At 42.1% G+C, this 18,312-nt stretch overlaps 1 protein-coding gene across 3 annotated transcripts in view; it reads right to left on the bottom strand.

The window, feature by feature from the left end:
• The window catches only part of DCP1A (decapping mRNA 1A), a 55,477-nt gene that overhangs the window by 15,973 nt on the left and 21,192 nt on the right, over positions 1-18,312 (bottom strand). For all 3 annotated transcript variants that reach the window (XM_054033684.1, XM_054033682.1, XM_054033683.1), the window contains 2 exons: positions 16,819-16,957; positions 11,918-12,040 (listed from right to left, as the gene is read on the bottom strand). In XM_054033684.1, the coding sequence (XP_053889659.1) occupies positions 11,918-12,040; positions 16,819-16,957 (262 nt within the window). The remainder of the gene's footprint in view (positions 1-11,917; positions 12,041-16,818; positions 16,958-18,312) is intronic.

Raw genomic sequence — 18,312 nt, 5'->3', positions numbered from 1 at the left:
GGATGAAATTCAATAGGGACAAATGCAACGTACTTCTCTTAGAAACAATCAGTTGCACACATACAAAATGGTAAATGCTGCCTAGGCAGGAGTACTGTGGAAAGGGATCTGGGGGTCATAGTGGACCACAAGCTAAATATGAGTCAACAATGTAACACTGTTGCAAAAAAAGCAAACATCATTCTGGGATGTCTTAACAGGAGTGTTGTAAGCAAGACACGAGAAGTAATTCTTCCGCTCTACTCTGCACTGATTATGCCTCAATTGGAGTATTGTGTCCAGTTCTGAGCGCCACATTTCAAGAAAGATGTGGACAAATTGGAGAAAGTCCAGAGAAGAGCAACAAAAATGATTAAAGCTCTACAAAACATGACCTATGTGGGAAGACTGAAAAAACGGAGTTTGTTTAGTCTGGAGAAGAGAAAACTGAGAGGGGACATGATAACAGTTTTCAAGTACATAAAAGATTGTTACAAGGAGGGGGGAGAAAAAATGTTCTTCTTAAGGTCTGAGGATAGAACAAGAAGCAATGGGCTTAAACTGCTGAAAGGAAGAGTTAGGCTGGACATTAGGAAAAACATCCTGTCAGGGTGGTTAAGCACTGGAATAAATTGCCTAGGGAGCGTGTGGAATCTCCATCATTGGAGGTTTTTAAGAGCATGTTAGACAAACAACTGTCAGGGATGATCTAGATAATACTTAGTCCTGCCATGAGTGCAGGGGGGACTGGATTAGATGACCTCTTGAGGTCCCTTCCTGTCCTCTGATTCTATGAAGTGGCACCTAGGTTCCAAACCACAGGGCTTTAGAAATCAAGTCAACAGCCTGAAATATATCAGCAAAGAGTCCTGTGGCACCTTATAGACTAACAGACGTATTGGAGCATGAGCTTTCGTGGGTGAATACCCACTTCGTCGGATGCATGCAGTGGAAATTTCCAGGAGGTATAAATATGCAAGCAAGAGTGAGTCAGGCTAGAGATAACGAGGTTAGTTCAATCAGGGAGGATGAGGCCCTTTTCTAGCAGTTGAGATGTGAACACCAAGGGAGGGGAAACTGCTTTTGTAGTTGGCTAGCCATTCACAGTCTTTGTTTAATCCTGAGCTGATGGTGTCAAATTTGCAGATGAACTGAAGCTCAGCAGTTTCTCTTTGAAGTCTGGTCCTGAAGTTCTTTTGCTGCAGGATGGCTACCTTTAAATCTGCTATTGTGTGTCCAGGGAGACTGAAGTGTTCTCCTACAGGTTTTTGTATATTGCCATTCCCAATATCTGATTTGTGTCCATTTATCCTTTTACGTGAACTGCTATAGAAATGGCCTCTGGAGACTCCAAACAACCGAGCACCTCAAAGGAGTCCGGCTCTTGTCCAATCAATCCAAGTTGCCGGCCAGTGCATTCTACCCTCACCCCCTGAACTTGGCAGTGTATGCAAAATGTTGATATGTGAAATTTTATACATCTAATTTGGATGATGAAAATTTTTTCAGCTGCTGTCGCATAAAACAAATGGATAAAGTTGAATAATGGCTTCAATGGATTTCTTGTTAGGTATTTTTATTATGGATTAATCTCATGCAGAGAGTTATACTTTATAATGTAATGTGTGAAAGTTTGAAGTGAAATAGTGTGCTAGTTAAGAATCTGAAAAAGCACTGGAATCTTGGCTAAGATGTTAAAGAAGAGCAAGCTTTTCACTTTGCATTTCCATCCAAATAAGATTATTTTAGAAGCTTTTTCAAAATTATTCATTTACACAGTAGGAGGAGGTGCACTCATCTATATGGAGTTTTTACCAATGCCTCCATGATGAAGAGAATGATAGAATAACACTGTCACAATCAGAGTCCAGACATCCCAAGGGCAGAACAAGGCATCTGAACCCCAAAGAATTAGCAGTCGATTCAACTGATTGTATGCAGTGTTACTGTGTATAAAAATATGTCAAGTAAGGTCTTTTATGAAAGTTTATAATGTTCTAAACTTAATCATCATTATGTGACATGTATATAGATTGTGGTCATGAATTTATGTATTTGTGTATATGGAAAACTGTGCTCATAATCTGTGGTGCAGCTTCACCTCCATCTCACACCAGGGTTGTAGGCAGTCAGGCAGGGAGGGACTGCCTCCCCAATCTGACAAGACTAGGGGCACGTCTACACTTAAAACACTGCATTGGTGCAGCTGCACTGCTGTAGCGCTTTAATGAAAACACTCTACGCTCCTATCAGCATAGTTAATCCACCTCCCCGAGAGGCAGTATCTATATTGGCGGGAGACGCTCTCCTGCTGACAAAGCACTGTCTACACAGTGGTTGGGTTGGTACAGTAACTCCTCACTTAACGTCGTCCCGGCTAATGTTGTTTTGTTGTTATGTTGCTGATCAATTAGAGAACATACTCATTTAAAGTTGTGCTATGCTCCCTTATAACATGGTAATAGGTAACCGTTATGCTCTTCTTGATACAGGAGAGAAGGAATCACCCCCTACAGCAGAGGAGGAGAAGTCTCGTACCCCTAAGGCTGGGAGGTCTGCTGCCACCACTGCGAATAGGGAACGTAGGGTAGTGGTGGTTGGAGACTCTCTTCTGAGGGGGATGGAGGCACCCATCTGTCGCCCTGACAATTCATCTTGAGAGGTATGGTGGCTGCCGGGGGCCCGTATTTGAGACCCCGTATCCGAAACCTTACGGAGGCATTGTCGAGGATTATCCAGCCCTCTGACTACTACCGCATGCTACTCATCCATGTGGGCACAAATGATACTGCAAGGTGTGACACTGAGTGGATCAAGAGTGACTACAGGGCTCTGGGAGTACGGGTGAAGGAGTCTGGAGCGCAGGTGGTGTTCTCTTCCATCCTTCCTGTCAATGGTAGGAGCCCGGGCAGAGACAGGTCATCGTGGCGGTGAATGCCTGGCTGCGAAGATGATGTCGCCAGGAGGGCTTTGGCTTCCTCAACCACGGGATGCTATTACAGGAAGGACTGCTAGGCAGAGATGGCATTCACCTTTCGAGGAGGGGAAAGACCCTATTTGGACACAGACTGGCTAACCTGGTGAGGAAGGCTTTAAACTAGGTGCGATGGGGACAGGTGAGCAAAGCCCACAGGTAAGTGGAGAACATGGAGACCTGGAAGATGGGTTGGAAATAGGAGGGAGCGTGGGCTATAATGGCAGAGGGAAAGGAGGCTCAAGGCAAAATTGGGAGGCAAGATCAAATCAGAATCTTAGATGCCTAAATACAAATGCGAGAAGTATGGGTAATAAGCAGGAAGAACTGGAAGTGCTAATAAATAAGTACAACTATGACATTGCTGGCATCACCGAAAATTGGTGGGATAATACACGATTGGAATGTTGGTGTTGATGGGTACACCTTGCTCAGGAAGGATAGACAGGGGAAAAAGGGAGGAGGTGTTGTCTTGTATATTAAAAATGTACACACTTGGACTGAAGTGGAGATGGACATAGGAGACGGAAGTGTTGAGAGTCTCTGGGTTAGGCTAAAAGGGGTAAAAAGCAAGGGTGATGTCATGCTACTACAGGCCACCTAACCAGGTGGAAGAGGTGGATGAGGCTTTTTTTAAACAACTAACAAAATCATCCAAAGCCCAAGATCTGGTGGTGATGGGGGACTTCAACTATCCAGATATATGTTGGGAAAATAACACCGTAGGGCATAGACTATCCAATAAGTTCTTGGACTGCATTGCAGACAACTTTTTATTTCAGAAGGTTGAAAAAGCTACTGGGGGGAAGTTGTTCTAGATTTGATTTTAACAAATAGGGAGGAACTCGTTGAGAATTTGAAAGTGGAAGGTAGCTTGGGTGAAAGTGATCATGAAATAATAGAGTTCACAATTCTAAGGAAGGGTAGAAGGGAGTACAGCAAAATAGAGACAATGGATTTCAGGAAGGTGGATTTTGGTAAGCTCAGAGAGCTGATAAGTAAGGTTCCATAGGAATCAAGACTGAGGGGAAAAACGACTGAGGAGAGTTGGCAGTTTTTCAAAGGGATACTATTAAAGGCCCAAAAGCAAGCTCTTCCACTGGGTAGGAAAATGTGGCAAAACGAGATCTTGCATGATCTAAAAAATAAAAAGGAGTCATATAAAAATAGAAACTAGGACAAATTACAAAGGATGAATACAGGCAAAAGCCCAGGAATGCAGGGGCAAGATTAGAAAGGCAAAGGCACAAAATGAGCTCAAACTAGCTACGGGAATAAAGGAAAACAAGAAGACTTTTTATCAATACATTAGAAGCAAAAGGAAGACAAAAGACAGGGTAGGCCCACTGCTCAGTGAGGAAGGAGAAACAGTAACAGAAAACTTGGAAATGGCAGAGATGCTTAATGACTTCTTTGTTTCGGTCTTCACCAAGAAGTCTGAAGGAATGCCTAACATAGTGAATGCTAATGGGAAGGGGGTAGGTTTAGAAGAGAAAATAAAAAAAGAACAAGTTAAAAATCACTTAGAAAAGTTAGATGCCTGCAAGTCACCAGGGCCTGATGAAATGCATCCTAGAATACTCAAGGAGCTAACAAAGGAGGTATCTGAGCCTCTAGCTATTATCTTTGGAAAATCATGGGAGACAGGAGAGATTCCAGAAGACTGGAAAAGGGCAAACATAGTGCCCATCTACAAAAAGGGAAATAAAAACAACCCAGGAAACTACAAACCAGTTAGTTTAACTTCTGTGCCAGGGAAGATAATGGAGCAAGTAATTAAGGAAATCATCTGCAAACACTTGGAAGGTGGTAAGGTGATAGCGAATAGCCAGCATGGATTTGTAAAGAACAAATCATGTCAAACTAATCTGATAGTTTTCTTTGAAAGGATAACGAGTCTTGTGGATAAGGGAGAAGTGGTGGATGTGGTATACCTAGACTTTAGTAAGGCATTTGATACGGTCTCGCATGATATTCTTATTGATAAACTAGGCAAATACAACTTAGATGGGGCTACTATAAGGTGGGTGCATAACTGGCTGGATAACCCTACTCAGAGAGTAGTTATTAATGGTTCCCAATCCTGCTGGAAAGGTATAACGAGTGGAGTTCCGCCAGGGGTCTGTTTTGGGACCGGCTCTGTTCAATATCTTCATCAACGACTTAGATATTGGCATAGAAAGTACGCTTATTAAGTTTGCAGATGATACCAAACTGGGAGGGATTGCAACTGCTTTGGAGGATAGGGTCAAAATTCAAAATGATCTGGACAAATTGGAGAAATGGTCTGAGGTAAACAGGATGAAGTTTAACAAAGACAAATGCAAAGTGCTCCACTTAGGAAGGAACAATAAGTTTCACACATACAGAATGGGAAGAGGCTGTCTAGGAAGGAGTACGGCAGAAAGGGATCTAGGGGTTATAGTGGACCACAAGCTAAATATGAGTCAACAGTGTGATGCTGTTGCAAAAGAAGCAAACATGATTCTGGGATGCATTAACAGATGTGTTGTGAGCAAGACACGAGAAGTCATTCTTCCGCTCTACTCTGCGCTGGTTAGGCCTCAGCTGCAGTATTGTGTCCAGTTCTGGGCACCGCATTTCAAGAAAGATGTGGAGAAATTGGAGAGGGTCCAGAGAAGAGCAACAAGAATGATTAAAGGTCTAGAGAACATGACTTATGAAGGAAGGCTGAAAGAACTGGGTTTGTTTAGTTTGGGGAAGACTGAGAGGGGACATGATAGCAGTTTTCAGGTATCTAAAAGGGTGTCATAAGGAGCTGGGAGAAAACGTGTTCATCTTAGCCTCTAAGGATAGAGCAAGAAGCAATGGGCTTAAACTGCAGCAAGGGAGGTTTAGGTTGGACATTAGGAAAAAGTTCCTAACTGTCAGGGTGGTTAAACATTGGAATAAACTGCCTAGGGAGGTTGTGGAATCTCCATCTTTGGAGATATTTAAGAGTAGGTTAGATAAATGTCTATCAGGATGGTCTAGACAGTATTTGGTCCTGCCATAAGGGCAGGGGACTGGACTCGATGACCTCTCGAGGTTCCTTCCAGTCCTAGTGTCTATGAATCTATGAAAATAAAATAAAAAAAAAAACGTTTGGCAGCCACCTGCTTTGTCCACTGCTTGCATTGGAGCTAGCTGGTGGGGGCTTGGACCCAGGGTGGACTGGCAGCCCCCCCATCAGCTCCCCACTCCCCTAAGTTCCCTGTGCCGCAACCATCTGGCAGGCTATCAATTGCCAGGCAGTCCAGCTGTCCCTCCCCCATTGCCGTGTGCTGCTCCTGCCCCCTGCCTTGGAACTGTTCCCAGGAGCCTCCTGCTTGCTGTGCGGGGTGTGCATGTGCGTGTGTGTGTGTGTGGAAAGAGGGGTGCTAATGTCAGGGTGTCCCCTTGCCCCCGCTCCCCATCTCCACAGAGTGGGGAGCGGGGACACGACAGGGCTCAGGACCGAGGAAGCTTGCTGGCAGCAGCTGCTGTCTCAACTTGCTGATCTACTTAAAAAGGCAGTGTACTTAGAGTGGGGTCAGCGTACTTAAAGGGGCAATGCGCATCTCTCTCACTCACTCACACACATGGTATATGTCTCTGCCTCTCTCTGCCATGTTGTCTCCCCTCCCTCCATTCGTGCTGCCCTGTAGAGTGTGAGGCTACATTAATAATGTGTTAACCCTTGAGGGCTCAGCCGAGTGCTAGTTCATCATTTTGGAGTAACGCATTCCTTGGGAAATATCCCACCCTCTGACTTCACCACCTCAACCAAGCTTCACTGCTGTGTACAGTATTTAATTGTTTGTTTAAAATGTATACTGTGTATGTGTATAGATAGATAAACAGTCAGTCTTTTGTCTGGTGAAAAAAATTTCCCTGGAACCTAACCCACCCTATTTACATTAATTCTTATGGGGGAATTGGATTTGCTTAACATTGTTTCGCTTAAAGCAGCATTTTCAGGAACACAGCTATAACATTAAGCGAGGAGTTACTATATAACTACATTGCTCAGGGGTGTGGATTTTTCACACCCCTGAATGACAATTAAACTGATATAGGTCTGTAGCGTAGACCAGACCTAGCTCCAAGCACCTAGCATTGTACAACCAGGAAAAGACAAAAAGCGAGTCTTTAGATTTAACACAGACATCCCAGCTAGAGTTTCCCCACCCTGAATAACCAGGAGTCACCAAGCCAGGAGACAGAGAGAACGAAAAAGAGCAAAAGCCCTTTTAAAAAGGAGGCTTGAAACTGAGGTGGTCTTCCAGAAAGAAAGGGACAGTCACTTGGCAGGTGCTCTCCATGAAATGCTGGATCCCCTCTATGGCAGGGGGTCTACTGGGAAACTGTTCAAAAGGCAATAGGTAACTTGTATTAGAAAAGGGATTTGATTTAATTTGAACGTGTAAAGCCTGAGGTTGGGTCTTTATGTTTATTTTCTGGGTAACCTGTATGTTTGTTTCCCTTTACTATTTCATTTTTGAATCTGTGGTTTTTCTATTTAATAAACGTTTGGTTTATTTTTACCCCAAGGGGGTCTCTGTTGTGCAAACTGTGTGGAGTGTATGCGCCAAAATAAGCTAGTGTCTGAGTGGCAGATTTCATGCCTTTGGTGATGACAAATCAGAAAGGATGAACCAGAAAGGAAAAAATCCACATGTCTGGGAGTTAAGAACTCAGGATGGATGGATTTGGGGAGACCTCACACTGGAAGCAGTGTTGGTGTCACCTTGCAAAAAGTAACTAGGCTGGTGGAGGCCAGGGTGAAACCTTGTGCTTGTGGTCTAGCTACTGGAGTCACGGCTCTGAACCAAAGCTTCACAGCATAAAGGCACCCAAGGTTACGAGGCAGAAGACAACAGAACCCCTTACTGGTATGGGTCATCCCCAAAATGTCACATACACCATGTTTCCTTCTCTTCTCTAAGAAAGAGAACATTATTTCTGTGATTCTCCCAGCCAATTCTACAACACAAGTCCTAAAGATTATCCTGAATCAGCCTGCCATGTGACAACCCAAATCATTCTTTACTAGGTCATCAGGCCAGCCTAATAAGAGATTTTAAATATTTGTAAAATTATATTAGCTGAAAAGGTTAGTTCCGAATACAACTCTATCCCGATATAACACTGTTCTCGAGAGCCAAAAAATCTTACCATGTTATAGGTGAAACCGCGTTATATCGAATTTGCTTTGATCCGCCGGAGTGCTGTTTTACCGCATTATATCCGAATTAGTGTTATATTGGGTCACGTTATAACAGGGTAGAGGTGTATGTTTTCATTCACTTGGGAGACATCCAAGAGACAACTGTTGAGAGCCCTATCTATCCTTGGGTTCACTCTGCCTTCTAGACTGCATGAGTCCCAAGATGATGAGAGTGAGGGCTGGACAGTAGGCCATTCTGTTCAGGATACCACTTGGTCTCCAGCACTATCCCACTGCATGGCTCAGAGTTTAAGAGCTGCTCATTGGGCAAGGAATTCCTCCTGTAAGTGAGTTCCCCACCTCTTGTATATTTTTCTCTCTATTCTGAGGCCTGTCCTCTGAGCTGGGTTCAGGAAGGGTTTAATTAAGTGGAGTAAGGGGAGAAGAAGGATAAGACCAGTCCCTTTAAATATGAAAAGCTCACAAGTCTTTCCTGAGCGATACTCTACAGTCCTCAAATACTGGGTCATGGCAGAGGAAGGAGCTCCTGTCTAAGTGTAGGTGACTGTAACCTTCTCCATCCACATCCATCACCTCAAATGCTGATGGAGCAGACTCTCACCTCCACTTTGGGGTTGGGGACGTTTCCCTGGCTGAGATGGGTTTCAGAGATGTCAACAAGATAGTAGGGTCTCTCATTGGGCTATGTAATCCCTTTGTACTTCTTCCCCTTGGTTGAACAACAAGCCAATCCGGCCACCAAATTTATTAGGGTCTGAGTCCTCTCCACAGTAGCATGCTCAGTGCATCTCCTGAAGCCACTTCAAAGAGCCCAACTGCCATACATGGCAGGGGGATGAGAGGGCAGGTTTAATAAAATGCAAGAGGCCAAAATTGGCATTATGGAGAGAATGAAAGAGATCCTTGAAAGAGACAGGACTCTTCAATGGCACAGAGCTAAACTCCTGTGGGCCAATAGCTGCAGAGCTAAATCCAAATTGTATAGAATTCCAACTGAGCAAAGGCTTTTTAGAGTGCTTAGATCAATTAATCTGAAAGGTTTGTTTTCATAGTCAGTAATTTATTTTAGAAGTTACCTAGTTCCGCTGATTTGTTGGAACACTCCACATAACTGATTTCCTTGCTTAATTGCTGAGATACAGAGCTTTGGAGGAACTTCAAAGTACTTCAGGGCAGGTAGATTTTTTTTAAACCACCTGTCAGAAGTATTTCTTTGTTGTGGATTAACAAATGTTATATAGATAAATTACACAAGTTTGTTTTTCTTTTGTTTTGAGGTGGGGTTTTTATTGGAGGGAGTGTAGTATGAACTTTTAAAATAGGTAATATTTTGAACACAGTTTTTTAAAGACTTTTTTATCTTATCCTTTAAAGCTGGGGTGGGGAACCTTTTTTCTATTGGGGACCACTGACCCACCAAAAAAAAAAAAAAAAAAAAACAGTCACAGCCGTCTCACAGCCCCGTGGGGAGTGCAGTGGCTTGGAGCTTCCCTTAGGCTCCAGGGTGGAGCCAGAAATGAGGGGTTCAGGGTGTGGGAGGGGGCTCCGGGCTCGGGGGTTTGGAGTGTGGGAGTGGGCTCAGGGTGGGGGTGCAGGCTCTGGGAGGGGGTTGGGATGGAGGCTCCAGCTGGGCGTCGCTTACCTCAGGTGGCTCCCGATTGGCAGCAGGGCTAAGGCAGGCCCTCCCACTACCCTGGCCCCATGCTGCTCCCAGAAGCTGCCACAATATGGCCACGTAGCTTTGTGCAGTGCATGCTGTCCGCCCCCGCAGGCACCGCCCCGCAGCTTCCATTGTCTGCAGTTCCCGGCCAATGGGAGCTGCGGGGTGGCGCCTGTGGGCAGGGGTAGTGCACATGGACTCAGACCTTTCTTGATTGCCTCTGCACTTAGGGGTTGCAGGGGCAGCCGACTGACCAGCCTGGCACCTAGCTTCCCCCGGCAGCGGGGTGAGCCGGCACTTGCGGCTCCAGCCCTGTGGGGGGCGCCAAAGCTCTGGGCTTCTGACCCGTGGTGAGGAGACTTGCTGCGGGCCAGATGAAATTAAGGAGGGGACTGGAATTTCCCCACCCCTGCTTTAAAGTACAAAAAACCTGGCCCTTTTGAATTTTTCATTTAATTGAAAATGATTTTACTCATTGGAGATGGAGCTGTTCCTTACTCTCCCTTCGTTTGTGCAGATGCTTCTCTAGATTAATAAAGGGAAAAAACATCAAGCTTGCTCACGTACTGTTGATTGCATCTGTACCTCTATTTAGTTACTTATAGTGATTTCCACCACCGACACTAGAACTGGTTGTAATTTTTTATGTAATAACTAGACTAAAGGTTTCTAAAAATCGCTGATATATAAATCTTTTAATAGTTCAGTTTAAAAGGTTTTATTAAAGTGAGTCTAAAAATATATCTAATCTCAACTTCTCTATAAAAACCCCCTTTTCCCCAAGAATTATTGTTACAGGGCAATTTGCATATGTGTTTGATCCTGGATTTATTTTGTAAATATTAAGCTGCCTTCCTAATTGCAGTCATTCCTCCGAAGATGTCAAACTACAGCCATCTTTATATTTCATTTACAAATTTAAAAATGCAAAAAAAGAATAATTGTTTTTTTTGTGTTTTGCATGAAGATATGTCGGAATACAACCATATCAGGGAATTTAAACCAGCCAATTATTAAGCCAAATCGCTAAAGGTCATTTTCTGAAGCTAAGGATTACCTAATGCTTAAACATTACATTTTTGCCTCCACTAGGTGGCATTGTTAGTAGGCACAACTTATTGATGTATTGTGTGGCATCTAATTACAGCATTAGAACTGTTTTAACTGAATCTTCTCTAAAGTAGGAAGCTGTATGACTTCCTTGTGGGGTCATTGCCTATGAGCAAATTTAGTCAGTTATTTATTTTCTGACAATATCCATGCTACAAAATGCCCAGTGATGCTGCTTACCAATCAGAAAAGAAACCCTGTTTTGAACCATGGAAAACTTCTGTTAGAGAGAAACTGCAAATTAAGCAATACATTTACAGTAGGATATTTTGCACAGTTTAAAACTCTATTGGTAGGAGCAACAATGGATCACTCACATAGACCAATCTCTGACCAGCTGTTGGTTTTTAAGCAGGTCTTCTAACCCTGTTCAGAGCAGGTCTAGCAGACACACTACTTAAAATGCTAGTAACCACAAATCCCTTGGTTCAGATCCTTAGCCTGTGTAAACTATCATACCTCCACTGATTTCAAGGAAGCTGTGATCATTTATATCAGTTCAAGAACTACCCTCTTGTCTACACTAGCACTATTACCAATGGAAATAAAACAGCAGTAATAATGGTGGGGAATTTTTAGGAAAAGTTTCCGAATATAGAAAAGAGATTAAATTTTCAAAAGCATCTAAGTTACTTAGGAACTTAAGTCCCATTGACTTTCAATGAGACTGAATTTCCTAAATGTTCACGCCTCTACTGAAAATGGGATCAAGGCTCCTAAATCACTTAGATGCCTTTGAAAATTTTACTCAAAGCCAAAAGGTCAGACAAAAAAGGCCATAACATACACCAGGAAGAAGTGAGAAAGAGATCTGTCTCCTGTATCCTAACAGTCACTGGGTTTAGGAACACACGCATCTTGGCAATTCATTTTTTTTTTAACTGAATTGTAAACAAACACACTTTTTGTGCTGCAGAAGTACTGCAAAAAAAATCTCACTTGTGCAGAACATGCTGTATTTCTATTACTGATGATAAATATTAGTAAAGGATTGTCACTTTGTTTGGGTTTGGATTGAACATACCTGGTCTTGCATTTGTAACATTGAAGATGTTTGTTCTGAAGTCTCCATGCTTTCCGTCTTCGTGGGATTCTCATTGTGCTGCATTCCAGAACTTGATATAATACTTAAGTCACTGATCTGAGTCTAAAAAAGAAAACATTTACATAAATACATCTGTTTTCTATCCTTACCCCAGCAGCACAATTGCTATAATTCAGTCTGCACTTCCTTTTCCACTCTCATATATACAGAATGTAGATCTTGTTGATTTTTATAAGTTTTAAATATAATGAGACAATGACATTCACCACATTAAATCTACCCGCTGTGCTCACTATTATTTTGTTGTTCTCTTACTGGGAAATTTACAGGACTTCAGTTTAATATTTTTTTTCCACTTAATAGAAACATGTTCAATTTATTAAAAAAAGGTGCCAATCATGTAAACTACGGACACTAGCCGTAAACAATAAAATCTGCTAATTTCATTCCTGCAAGAATTTACACCACATAAAAAATTATTCTTCAAGGATTTGTACATGTTCATTCACTGGAAAAAGGACTAGTTATCTATCAGAGGGGTAGCTGTGTTAGTCTGAATCTGTAAAAAGCAACGGAGGGTCCTATGGCACCTTTAAGACTAACAGAAGTATTGGGAGCATAAGCTTTCGTGGGTAAGAACCTCACTTCTTCAGATGCATCTTCTTATGCTCCCAATACTTCTGTTAGTTATCTATGTTATCTCTATTGTAGTTATTTAATTGTGCCAGTGCATTAATGGAGGAACAAATCAACACTTGTAAAATACAAGGCAAGGAGAGCACAGAAAATCAGGAAATTAGTTGAGACTACAGATCCCATGTTGTTTAGAGATGTTAGATAAATGTCCCAACTGTAATACACTAAGATAATAAGGCAACTTCATGATTCAAGTGGCTTTTCACTTGAGTATTGTTTATGATGCATTTATTTAAAAAGCTGAAATTGATGCAACTTACTACAAGAACTTCAGCCTATATAGCACCTACGATATCTCTAAACACCAGCATCATCAAGTGATGTCAGCACAAAGCAGGGGAATGGCTCTTGTTACTTAACTGCTACAGCTGCAAAGCCAGCAAATGGCATCTTACAGTTCATTTGGGGGTTTTCTGAAAGGGGTATGAAGCTGTGATTTTTTGTTTTTAAGATTTCTCAGTGATTCCTCTTGGAGGAGAGCAGACCCAAGAGGTTGATAAATACATCTATTTGGGCCAGGAAGTCAACATGTGTCACGACCAGAAAGGCGAACTATCACGCAGAAAAAAAGCTGGATGGGTGCGCATTCAATGACATCAAGGACATCCTCCAAGGAAAGATCGGCAAAACAACTTGTGCGAATCTTTTCGACTCGACCGTGCTTCCAGAGATGTTATATGGCAGCGAAACATGGTCACTGACAAAGATTGAAGAACATCAACTGTCTGTCACACACAGGGTGATGGAACGAACATTTTTGGGCATTTTGCTCTGCGATGACATCCCAAACGAAATAATTAGGCAGCAGTCTGGAGTGTGAAAGGTTATTGTTGAAAGCAGGCTCAGCAAAATGCGGTAGGCGGGTCACGTGGCCCGTCTCAGCGACAACAGATGGACCGCACTATATCCGAGTGGTATCCGCGAAAACAGAAACGGCCACGCAGTCGGCCTCAAAGAGGTGGGATGATTTCCTAACAAGGAGATATGGACAAGCATGGCGAAGGATGGCCAGAGCAAGAGAAGACTGGAAGGTGTGTTGTGATCGCCTCAGTTTCAACTCATGAAGGACCGACAGTCTACGCACGCAATGACTGAGCAATAGATTTAGGAATAAAACAAAGACTACATATTTAGATTCCAGGAGATTTCTCCCCAACTCGTATCAGCTTTTAACATTTAAGTAGTAACATACATTAGACCTAAAGTCCCTGACTGTTTTGTGGCTTACAAATAAGATTTAGAAATGTGGCTTTTTTTCCACCTTGACCAAGGGATTGGCTATAATACACTTCATTATCTTCTAGAATCATGGGGGGAGGGAACAAAGTAAAACAAACCCCAACCAACAAAAAGCATCCACCCACTTGATACAAAAATCTCAGAATTCATTCATTTTCACATATGGACTTGATGTAGAGTGTACTTGGGAGGATTAAACTTATTTAGAATCCTAGATTAAATCACTCCGGCCTTTATAAATCTCTTTTTTGCTCTCCCTCGGTCCCCTTCTCATGCTGACTCTCTGCCAATCTCATGTGGGCTGCACACAAGGATTACTGTATGATCCATCTGGAATGTACTAGGCAGATAAGTACTTTCTGCTCTTAAATACTGAAATACAAATTCATGTGTAATTATCAACTTGAGTGCACCAGAATAATTTGTAAAGAAATAAGACTGCATTGTCTCCCAAGAAACGCTCTTCTTTATAGCAAATATGTTTACTTAAATTACACAGCATCAGTGTAGAAATACATGGACAAAAGAATAAAGAGAAAGACTCCATAATTAAATAATGGCAGACATGTCAATCTATGCCACAAGAGGTTTCCTTCTAAAACTAATGTGGTCATTCTTTTATTAATACCACATCTTGAACTAGCATTGCTCAATTTTGCTTATCTGGTAAAATTTGACACAAACAAATATACTAGAGTGGAAAGCCAGGGGATTATCCTTAGCTCTGATTCACTTTAGAGCTTGACACAAAATCAAAGAAAGCACTAAAACTAACACTAATTACTATTTTAAAAGATTTTTTTTAATAGTCACAACTAATATCTGAGAGAATGTCACTTAGCAAATTAAATAAAAGATAACATCCATAAGTGTTTAAAATCATATGTATGTTTATAGAGAAGTTTATAAAAATTGCAAACATGCAATTGGCAAAAGCAAATTTGATATCAGATTGGCTGATAATTGTAAAAGGAGAGACTGGTTTTATACATACATACATACATACATACATGCCAACCCCTATATTATTCTGAAATGCTGTTTCTAAATACATCAGAGGTTTTTAGTTTTTTTAATTTAATGGCAGCAAGTCATTTCAGGCTATACAACATGCCTAAATCACAGTTCGGAGGTAAGTGAAGGCCCTTGGTCTTTTGCCTCATGATTCAACACCCCTTGAAGTATTTAAATTTGGACCTGTAATGTACATCCTATCATGATTCATGTCTCAATCAATCCATCTCCTCCAGTGAATTTCAGTAAGGGGAAAAAATGCAGTCTGAAATACAGTGCAGAACATGTACAAAACAGAATCTCTTGAGAATGTGTATTACAAAAAATTAAACATTTATGAATATATTTAATACAAAAGACTTCTTCAGTGCTCATTTCTCCTGAACTGCTCCATGATATATCTTTGTTACCAAAGACTACAAATACTGTCAAAGAGATAAGACAGCGGATTAACTTGCCGGCAAGTTAAAGAAGTATGGGCTGGATGAATGGACTATAAGGTGGACAGAAAGCTGTCTAGATCGTTGGGCTCAACGGGTAGTGATCAATGGCTCCATGTCTAGTTGGCAGCCAGTATCAAATTTGTAGATGACACTAAACTGGAGGAGTGGTAGATATGCTGGAGGGTAGGGATAGGATACAGAGGGACCTAGACAAATTAGAGGATTGGGTCAAAAGAAATCTGATGAGGTTCAACAAGGACAAGTGCAGAGTCCTGCACTTAGGACGGAAGAATCCCGTGCACTGCTATAGACTAGGGTCCGAATGGCTAGGCAGCAGTTCTGCAGAAGAGGACCTAGGGTTACAGTGGACGAGAAGCTGGATATGAATATGTCCTTGTTGCCAAGAAGGCTAATGGCATTTTGGGCTGTATAAGTAGGGGCATTGCCAGCAGATTGAGGGATGTGATCATTCCCCTCTATTCGACATTGGTGAGGCCTCATCTGGAGTACTGTGTCCAGTTTTGGGCCCCACACTACAAGAAGGATGTGGAAAAATTGGAAAGAGTTCAGTGGAGGGCAACAAAAATGATTAGGGGGGGTGGAGCACATGACTTATGAGGAGAGGCTGAGGGAACTGGGATTGTTTAGTCTGCAGAAGAGAAGAATGAGGGGAGGATTCGATAGTTGCTTTCAACTACCTGAAAGGGGGTTCCAAAGAGGATGGATCTAGACTGTTCTCAGTGGTAGCAGATGACAGAACAAGGAGTAATGGTCTCAAGTTGCAGTGGGCAAGGCTTAGGTTGGATATTAGGAAAAACTTTTTCACTAGGAGGGTGGTGAAGCACTGGAATGGGTTACCTAGGGAGGTGGTGGAATCTCCTTCCTTGAGGTTTTTAAGGTCAGGCTTGACAAAGCCCTGGCTGGGATGATTTAGTTGGGGATTGGTCCTGCTTTGAGCAGGGGAATGGACTAGATGATCTCCTGAGGTCCCTTCCAACCTGATATTATATAATTCTAATACTGTATCGTGTGTTTAATCACTTTTATCTCAATTTCAGAAAAGACAACAAAATCAGAATATTACAACTTTAATTTTTATTTCCTAATGTCCAGTTTTAAAATTATATGTGAAATACTAGATCTTAAAAAAAAATATAGTGTACTCCTCTGGTGGGAACCTCAATCTACAATTTAATACAAGTGTTACTTAAGCATCTCACTTTAGAACTGCTATTGTAAGAAAAAAGGAACCTCAAGAAGTGAATGCAATTAACTTGAAATGTAAAGAATTACTGAAGAAATCTGATACAGGTTATAATGCTTATGTACAAAACTGCCCGACTACGCTCTGATCCAACTCTCACTGAAGGCAAAGGCAAAGCTCCATTTGATTTCAATGAGATCTACCTGAGGTCTTTAATCAGATGTACTTGGACTAGTTTTACATTACTAATATAGATAATCCTCCCTCCCCACAAGTTTCCTTACTCGTTCATATTCATCCTTGGCTTTGCTAAGCATTTCCAGGATATCAATGGGTTTGTTTTCACTGCAACCATTAGTTCTGCTGGGACTCTTTCTGTCATGTAAAACTTGCTGCGATCTTTGAGCTTCTTGTTGTACTACTCTATAATGGGGAAGAGAAGAGGGAAAATAAATTGGATTTCAAAGAAATGTTATTTGGAAAGAATCTGTCATATAGAATGCAGCAGTAAATGGATACACTACCATTTATGAAGACATTTTGTACTGTGTGAATAAAAAGCTAATACATCATTGATCAGAGCTATGCATTTGCGACCAAATCTGTACAGTCCATCTGACAGTTTGACTATTTTACTATTACCATCCAACCCAGACTGCACTAGTCTGTGTCCCACAAAATTTTTCTGCAATATGAACTGCCTCTGCATTACAATAAAATAAATTTGTAGATACCTAAACATGGATTATACAAAGAACACATGTATTGCATTGTAAACGGAGTAGCATGGTTCCTCGGTCTTCACTGACTAATGCACAGCCTCTCCATTTTTGGCCACATCACCTACCAAAATAAAATGTGTGCCTGGCTACACTTAGGGTATGTCTACACTACAATTAAAAACCTGCAGCTGGCTTATGCCAGCTGATTTGGGCTCATGGGGCTTGGACTAAGGAGCTGTTTAATAGCGGTGTAGATGTTCAGGCATGGGCTGGAACCGGGGCTGTAAGACCCGAGAGGTGGGAGAGTCTCAAAGCTCAGGTTCGTGCACACCGCAATTAAACTGCCACACAGCCTGAGTCCGAGTCAGTTAGCATGGGCATCCAACTGCAGCATAGACATACCCTTAAGGATCTGGCCTGCTGTGAAAACACATGCACTGGGGAAGGCAGCTGGCTGCCACTGGATGGCCTCATTATAAAGACTCTTCAGCGCCAGAGATATAAGAGCAGGCTGCCACCAACTTCCCCTCTAGCCTCTGGAGAAAAGAGTGAGCTCCTGGTTTCCTTCAGCCTCCTTGCAGTTCTCCCACTCACTGCTTCTTGCAGCTGTAGAGGAGATGTCCTCCTATGACCCACTACTTCTCACTTCCCTGCTAGCCTTGCAAACATCTGCAATCTTCCATTTTAAAACAGGATGTAGGGGACTGAGGGGCATGATATGCAACCATGAAGTGACTCCACTAAAATGTTATCCTAGTAATTTTATAACAGCAATATTATTCGAGAGACAAGGTGGGTGAGGTAATATTTTTTGTTGGACCAACTTCTGTTGGGGAGAGAGATACACGGAGCTCTGTATAAGCTCGAAAGCTTGTCTCTCTCCCCAAACAGTTGGTCCAATAAAAGATATTACCTCACCCACTTTGTCTCTCTAACATCCTGGGATCAACACAGCTACAATACCACTGCATTCAGCAATATTATTAACATAATACTGTAAAATCTTCATATCAATTTTCAGCAGCAATAACTACTTCAGTGCATGACACTGACTGG

Source organism: Malaclemys terrapin, chromosome 7 (genome assembly GCF_027887155.1).
Source record: "Malaclemys terrapin pileata isolate rMalTer1 chromosome 7, rMalTer1.hap1, whole genome shotgun sequence".
NCBI lineage: Eukaryota > Metazoa > Chordata > Testudines > Emydidae > Malaclemys > Malaclemys terrapin.
This window is presented reverse-complemented; position numbering and strand designations above follow the sequence as displayed.